The 8,008-nt window shown below is 68.5% G+C and overlaps 2 protein-coding genes across 2 annotated transcripts; both read right to left on the bottom strand.

Annotated features, from left to right (window-relative positions):
* Positions 1-1,375: 1,375 nt before the first annotated feature.
* On the bottom strand, positions 1,376-1,962 carry MNEG_11611 (hypothetical protein; the record flags this gene model as incomplete). Its single annotated transcript, XM_014039918.1, has 1 exon — positions 1,376-1,962. A coding segment is annotated over one exon (587 nt), but the record flags the coding sequence as incomplete, so codon positions are not given.
* Positions 1,963-3,931: 1,969 nt separating this feature from the next.
* On the bottom strand, positions 3,932-7,318 carry MNEG_11610 (hypothetical protein; the record flags this gene model as incomplete). Its single annotated transcript, XM_014039917.1, has 8 exons — positions 3,932-4,093; positions 4,361-4,473; positions 4,822-4,893; positions 5,278-5,444; positions 5,661-5,781; positions 6,015-6,123; positions 6,516-6,649; positions 6,958-7,318. The coding sequence occupies 8 exons, from the start codon at positions 7,316-7,318 to the stop codon at positions 3,932-3,934; spliced, it is 1,239 nt and encodes a 412-aa protein (XP_013895371.1).
* Positions 7,319-8,008: the final 690 nt, after the last annotated feature.

Below are 8,008 nucleotides of genomic sequence, written 5' to 3'. Positions count from 1 at the left end.
GCCTCAATTTCCCCCTGCGTGTGCGCCGCCGCCACGAGCGCCGCGCCGCCGGCCGCGCGGGCGGCGGCGGGCGGGGGCGCGGGCGCGTCGGCGGCGCACTCGCCGAACAGGGCGCAGGCCAGTTGGTCTGGGAGGGGCGACCCGAGCGCCTCGCACGCGTCGGCCTGCCACCCTTGATGCGTGCGGGCCGGCGGCGCCGGAGGGGGTGGGGACGCCTCTGTCGCGCTGCTGGCTGGGGCTGGCCAGGGCCCGAGGGCGGCCGGCAGGGCGGTGGCTGTGGCTGTGCTGCTGTCGAGCTGTGCTTGTGGCTGCGCAGGCTGCTGCAGCCACTGCTGTAAGCCTGCGCCATCTGGCAGCGCGTGCGGCGGTTCGCGCTGCCACTGCTGCTCATGGAGCGGCTGCTTCTGGCCCTGCTGCTGCTGCTGCTGCTGCTGCTGCTGCTGCTGCTGCTGCTGCTGCTGCTGCTGCTGCTGGCGCTGCCTCCACGCCGTGCCGCTCTGCAGCTGGCTGCGCAGCTCTGCCGCCAGGTCAGCAAGGCTGGTGGGCACAGACGGACGGCGCCACTGCTGCTGCTGCTGCTGCTGTTGCTGCTCCTCGCCTCCACTGCGCGCCGTCGCTCCCGAGCGACCGCCGGCCTCTGCGGGCACGCCCTCGCCGCTCGGCGCCGAACCGGGCAGGGAGGTGTCTAGCTCTTGGATCGGCAGCAGCAGAGACCCCAGCGATCCCAGGGATGTGAACGAGCCCACAGAAGCTGGGATGAAGCTGCCGCCCAGGCCAGACCCAGCGATGGTGCCGCAAGCGCCTACTCCGGGGCCCATGGCAGCTGTTGCGCCGGCCGGGTAGTGGATGAGAAGCTGCGTCGTCATGTGCGCCAGCACGCGCCGCGTCTCCTCGCTCGGCTGCGCCGCGGCGCCCCAGGCATGCTGCTGGGCGCCGCCCTCCGCTGAGGCGACGGGCAGCGGCGGCGCCGCTGCGGGCAGCACCGCGAGGGCCGCTTGCAGCAGCTGCGTGTCTGCGTCTGCCGCGTCCAGGCCTTGCAGGGGGGGCATGTCGTCAAACAGCCAGGCGAGGTTGTCTGTGCTGACCCTGCCGGGCAGGCGCTGTTGCTGCTGCTGCAGCGGCAGCTCGGCCAGCGGGTCCCGCGGCTGAAACAGAGCCGGTGATCCGATGTCCAAGGCGCCCCTGGGGGAAGGGTTGGAGGGCAGGCGTCGCGCCGAGTGTCTTAACACATTGTGTGGGGTTTCGGGTGGGTGGGTGGCCGGCAGTGCAACAGACACACAACCTTGGACACGTCAACCGCCGCGGCATGCAGGCCTGGGGGACCCTGGGGCGTTGGTCCTCGCGAAGCGCCGAGGGGCGGGCAAAGCGCACGCACCCCAGGAGATTCAGGGTGGCCTGGTGATTGGCGCCAGTCAGGGTGCGTCCGACGCCGCGCAACGTGGAGCGGCGTGCAGTGCCGGTGCTGCGCGCCGGCTCAACCCCCACGGCTTCTGCGGCGCTCGTGAGCCTCGCAGGCAAAGGCCGCCGCTGCTGCTGCTGCTGCTGCTGCTGCTGCTGGAGGGCAGCTGTCTGCGGAGAGGAGCTCTCGGGCCGCTCACAGGCGCCCAACTGCTGCTCCGGCGGCGTCCCGCTTCGCCGCCTCGCGTGCGCCTCGCGCGCGCGCCGCTGCTGCGCAGCGGGCAACGCCTCTTGGGCGTGCTGCGCGCCGTCGCCGCTGAGCCTGCGCGCGTGCACGCTGTGCGCCTGCAGCCGCGCGCGCGCCGCTGCATCAACCAACAGCTGCAGGGGCCGCGCCTCGACGTCCTCGACGCGCGCGTCGCGCGCTTCGCCTGCAGCAGCGACTGCCGAGGGCCGGCGCTTGGCGCCGGCGCCGCCACTGCAGTCCGGCACCGCAGTGCCGGCACTTCCGGCCGGGTCATCTCCTAAGGATGCATCAGCACCACCTTGGCGCCCAGAGCTCATCGCGCGTCGCTCCGGTGACGGCGGTTGGCGTCGCTGCCCCTGCTGCCCCTGCACTCCCGCACCCCTGCGTGGAAAGGTGCCTACATTCAGATTGCAGAACACGTCAAGCTCCGTTCAGAGCGACCAAGGGCGTTATGCTGCACGATCGAACGCGTTCCGGGAAAAGCCGCACTGCACGGCGTCAGCGTGGCGCGTGTTGTCAGGAATCAAATTGATTTCATAAGAAAGAGACAACTTGCATGGTGCAAGCTAAGCGCTCAACTGCCCTCATACATTCGGCTGGTCCTATGTGAGCTGTTGCCAAGCTGCCAGGTGGCAGTGCCGAGGCCACGGCCTCACCTTCTCGACATAAGGGCACCCCTAGCCAGCTTGGAAGGCGTGCAGTGCCCCCAAATGTAAAAAACATTAGCATGCATTTGTCATGTGTTGAGCGGTCGGGGAGGAGGTGGACGCGCCACACTGGTGAATGGCTGACCAAGGGCTGCAGCATAGGACCGAGGCTGCGACCTAGGGGCGTCAGAAACCTAGGGTACACCAGCAAAACCACGGCGTGTGTGCGCAGGTCCTCACGCCCTTTCTTGATCTTGATAGGGATCCCAAGTGCAACTGCGAGACTCGAAAACAGCACTTGTTACAATTGGTGGAGGCCTATGTAGAGGAGGGGCGGGGTTCCTCAGTGCTATAACAGGAGACAAGGGCGAAGGAGCTGCGAAACACACAGGTCTGCCGTACTCAATACGATATATACCGTCCTCAACACCCACACCAAGCAAGTGAAAGCGGCGCCCCTGGCGAATGCACTGCGCTGCGCGCCGCGCGTGAGCGTGGCGCGGACAGCAGGGCAAGCACACACGGAATAAGAGGCAAGGTGTGTGGGCAGGCAGAAGCTGCTACGTATCTGCCCGGGAGCCCAAAACTTTCGCGGCAAGACCTGCCACATTGACGAACACGCTAGCTAATGGCAGCTGTTTAGGCAGCTTTCAGGCAGGCACAGGTCATCCAGGGAGGCAGATGCGATGTCGCAAGAACAAAACGCATGATGTCAGCGAGAAAGAAGACGTGACAGCTGGTCAAAAGAGGGTCATGGTGTTGCTTCTTATGGTCATGCGTGTGTCAAAAACACCCCAGCGCGTTGTACCGTCTGCCTGCTCAACAGGGTCATGCACTCTTAAGGCGGGCCCAGCAGAGGGGCTGCACGTGTGCGTTCAGAGGTCGTCCCCACTGTCTGTTTCCACGGAAGCCTGAGGGGTGGCCAGGCCAGACTGGGGCCGGAGCACAATAAGCAGACATAAGGCAATATACCATGCCCAAAACTAGGCCGTGATGCTCCGCTCGCCACCGCCGGAACAGTGAAGTGAGGGCCGCCGCGGCGCCGCTGAAGCTAGCGGCGCGCGTGGCCTGGGAGCGGGGCGGCGCGGCGTGACCGTATCAGGGAAGAGAAGATTTGTTTGTGGTGTCAGCACGCAAGGAGAGCAGGGCTCGGCTGCGGGTTGAGGGATCCGTTCGAAGGGGGGTGTTGTGGGGGCGCGCAGGAGCGCGCTCTGAGTGCAATCCTATGAAACGGTGCGCCGGCTGGGGCGCACGGGGCGCAAGGGGCCGCAGCGAGCCCCGCGCACAATGATGGCGGGCCCGCGGCAGGCGGCGCCGGAAACGCACACGCGCAGGGCGCGGGGCGCACGGCCCGCCTGGTGGCGGCGAAACAATGCGGCCGAAACGAGCAGACGCTGTGCAGGGCAGCAGAATCCCGGGCCCAAGTGCCGCAAAAATGGAGACTGGGCGCGGCGGCGCCGGGGCGCGGCGCCTGGAGGGCACCGCTTCGTGGTCGCACCCCGCAGTCGCAGGGGCGGCCGCTCGCGCGACAGGCACGCCCCTTGGCGCAAAATGCAGCCTGGTGGCGGCACACCTGCGCTGCCGTCGAGAGCCAGGGCACGGGTGCCGCTAGGTGCGCCGCAGGCAACACCACCAAGTTCTAAAAGGAGTGGTTGAGGGCGCGTCCGTCGCCACTGGGGCCGCCGCCGCCGCCGCCGCCGCCGAACCCGCCGCCCTCGGTCTCGCCCCGCGCCGTGTCGGCGGTGGCCACCCAGGGGTGCTGCAGCAGCTCAGTGGCGGTCGGGCGCTTGGAGGGGTCGACCTGCGGCGGCAGATTGAGCCAGGCGGTGCCAGGGCCGTAGGGAAGGGGCGCAGTATCTGATGCGGCCGCCTCGGAGTATTTATCCACACGCTGTATGCGCTTGTTGCACTACTGCAAGACGCACGCAGGCAGACAACACAAACCAGGGCAACACACACACACACACACACACACACATACACACACGAGCGCGCGCACACACACACACACACACAAACGCGCGCGCGGGCACACACACACACACACACGTGCGTGCGAAACCCCCACCTGCAGGCAGTGGTCCAGGAAGTCCTCTGCTGTGGCGCTGATGCCCGGCGGCCGCGGGGGGCCCTCGGTGCTGTGCGCGATGGCAAATATCGCACTCCAGTGGTTGTCCCGTTCTGGAGCGGCGCCGGGGGCGCAGCAAGCAAGGATGGGTTCAGAAGTACAAAGGAATAGCGAGATGGGTGAATTGCATGGAGGATGAAACATGGGGTTGAAGGCGTAGAAACGTGGATGATTGGGATTCGTGGGGACTGGTGTTCAAAATATGAAGATTTAGGGACAGAGCGGTTGGGGACAGGGGGTCCCAAGCTGCCACGCGTTTTGGGTGCAGGCAGGGGAATGACCGCTGCCATCCGGCGCCGCCGCCCCGCAATGCCCGCCCCCTTGTTCCCGCGCAGCTGCGGCGCAGCCCTCGCGCAGGCGCGGGCAGGCGCGCGCCCGCATCCGGCGCGGCCAGGGCGCACCTGGCCAGGGGTGGCTGCCTGTCAGCATCTCAATCACGGTGCACCCAAGGGACCAGATGTCCGCGCGGCGCCCTGCGGCGCACGAGGCGCAACAGGACGGCCAGGAAGGAGGGCATGGCACCAGGGGGCGCACGTTGGCGGTCGGAGCCCCGGGCCGTCGCTGGCGGGCAGGTCCGCCCTTTTTGGCCGCACAAGGCGGGGCGACGCCGGCCTCACGGACATGCACAAATTGCCAGCGGCCATCACGCCCCTCCTAAATGCCCCACCCGCCACAACGCAAACCAGGCACTCTCGACAAGCAAATCACCGATGCCATATGCGGGCTGCCATAGCACGGCCCACGCGCGTCCCCTGAGAGGCCCCTTTGCCAAAGCGCGACCCAGGCGCTTCAAACACCCAAAAAACAAACGAGCCAACGAGCCAGCCGGCGTCCGCAGCAGCGCCCGCGGTACCCACCGTATCCCGTCCCCTTTATGACCTCCGGCGCCATCCAGAACACGCTGCCCCTCATGCTCTTCATCGCGTCCGTCTTTGTCGCGTCGCGGTACGCCTTTGACGCGCCAAAGTCGGCGAGCTTCACGATGCCGTCGCGCGTGACCAGCACGTTGCCGCCCTTCACGTCCCTGTGGGGGCGCCGCGGGGCCCGGCAGGGCGGGCGCGCGGGGCGATTAGCGGTGCGGCGCCGGCATGCGGGTCGGGCGTGCGTTGCGCTGCATGCGTGCGCGTTTCGACTCGTCGCTCGTGCGCGAAGGCCCACACATTGTTGGAGGCACCCTCAACTCCCTCCGTCTCTGCCGCCGCGACTGCCTCTGAGGCGCGGAAAGGCGGGGCGCGCCCACCTGTGCACGATCTTGCAGCTGTGGAGGTACTCCAGCCCCAGCAGCAGCTGCCGCGTGTAGATGCGCGCCAGCTCCTCGCCAAAGCGGCCGAAGCGGTTGACCATGGACGCGATGCTGCCGCCTGGGGTTGGTGATGAGTAGGCAAGGTCCGCGGGGCGGCGGGTCAGGCCGGCGGAGGAGGGCGCGGCGGAGGGTCCCGGCTGAAAAGGAGGTGCGCACGCGAGCTGCGCCGCGCCGGCCGGCCGCCCCCGCCCGGCCTGCCGCGCCGCGGCCGGGCCCCGCGCGGATCAGCTGTGTGGGCCGCGGGCCGCCCGCGCGCGTCCGGCGCCCCCGGCACGGGTGTGCTCGGCCCACCTGGCACATACTCCAGGAAGATGAAGAGCGTGTTCTGGCGCGCCTCGAAGGTCGCATCGATGTAGCCCACCACGTGCTTGTGCTTCAGCTTCTTGTACAGGTCGAGCTCCTAGGGGGGACGGCGGGAGAGGGGGCGGCGCGCGGCGGGCGGGGCGTGAGGGTGCCTGTCGGCTTGGTGGCGTGGGTGCGCTGCAACGGGCGCGGCTGCGGCTGGAATCAGGCGGAAGATGATGGCACGTGCGCGCGCGCGCGCACACACACACACACACACACACACACAAATACACACACACGAGCCCACTCACTCTCTTGTTTTCTCTCAAGCACAAACACACACTCCCAGACACACTCCCACACTCCCTCCCTCCCCCCCCTCTCTCTCTCTCTCCCTCTCTCTCGCTCTCGGTGAAATACACACAGAGGCACTCGATCTTCACGCGTACACACTCACACGCACGCACGCACGCACATGCACACCCTCCCGCGCCTCAGCCCGCCCACCTTCACCAGGTCTGCCAGCTGCGCCGCCGCCTCCGCGCTGCCGCTGCGCCCCACCAGCTCCAGGGCCTTCACTGCCATGAGCTCACCCGTCATCTGATTGAGGCCTGCATACACCTTGCCGTAAGCACCCTCGCCTGGCGGTAGGATGAGTGCGCGTGTGTGTGTGTGTGTGGGGGGGGGTCACTTAGGGGCTTGCACTGATGAGGAGGAAAAACAACGTGTTGTAGTGTGTATGTGTGAAAGTGTATGAGGAGGCGACTCACGGAGACACTCCAAGAATGGTGTGTGTATGTGTGTGTGCGTGTGTGTTTGCGCAGGTCTCCACACAAAGCGCTTGCGCTTGCGCATGCACGGGTGCTATCATCAAGGCGCTGCCGACACAGCTGCAGCAGGCGGGACGCGCCTGCGCGCCGCCCCGCGCCGCGCCTCTGCGGCAACCCACCCAGCAGCTCGCCGCGCGTCCACTGCATCGCCCCTGTCCGCAGCTCCGTGGTGTGCCCAAACATCGCCGCCGCCCGCAGCCCGATCGCCTCCGCGCTCGCGCCGGCCACGACGTCCGCAAGCGCCTCGGCCGCGGCCTCCACCTTGGAGGGGTCCACCCTCGACGCGTCGCGCAGGCCGTCGCGGCCGAGCGGCAGGCGGAGGTCGTCGTTCGAGCTGCGGCGCTGCTGCCGCTGCTGCTGCGGCTGCTGCTGCTGCTGCACGTTGTCCTGGGCGAACGACGACAGGAACGACGCCGCGGCCGCCGCGGGGCCGCGGCCGTCCTCGCTGCTGCGCGCCTCGCGCGACTCTGCGCGCTCCATCGGCGGCGGCGGCGGCGCCGAGAAGCCGTCTGCGGCCGCCGCGGCGGCGGCCGCAGCCGCGAGGTCAAGGAGGGCTGAGATTCCATCCCCTTGGTCGTGGTCCCTCGAGTCATGGCGCTCCTGAGGGCTGACCACCTGCGGCTGCCCACCGGCCGCCGGCAGCGCAGACGCCTGGTCGCCCTGCTGCTGCTGCGGCCGCCGCTGCGACTGCTGGTGGTGGTGGTGCTGCTGCTGCTGCTTGCCGCGCGCGCCGCGCTGCTGCTGCGGCGCCTGCGGCGGCTGGTGCTGCTGCTGCCGCGCGACAGCCGGCTGCGCCTTGGCGCGGTGGCTGCGCGGGCCTTGCTCTTGCGCCTGCTGCTGCTGCTGCTGTTGATGTTGCTGCCCCTCCTCGCCGGCCAAAACGCCGCCCAGGAAGCTTCCAATCGAAGCCTCCCCGCTGCTCGCGATGTCCGACCCAAAACCAAACCTCGGCACACTGGGGATGTCATACTGCACCTGCTGGGGCGGCAGCTGCTGCGGGCGCCGCTGCGGGGTCGCGCCTGCCCCCGCCTCTGGCGCGGGCGGCGCGAACGCGGGCGCCGGGAGCAGCGAGCGCAGGTATACGTGCGCCGCCTCGCCGACGGCGTTGCCAGACGCAGCGGCGGCCGCCGCCTCCAGCGCCGCCGCGGCGTCATCAGCCACCGCCTCAAA

Source organism: Monoraphidium neglectum, assembly GCF_000611645.1.
Source record: "Monoraphidium neglectum strain SAG 48.87 unplaced genomic scaffold scaffold02827, whole genome shotgun sequence".
Classification (NCBI taxonomy): Eukaryota; Viridiplantae; Chlorophyta; class Chlorophyceae; order Sphaeropleales; family Selenastraceae; genus Monoraphidium; species Monoraphidium neglectum.
Note: the sequence above shows the minus strand (reverse complement) of the source record. Positions and strands in the feature narration are given on the sequence as shown.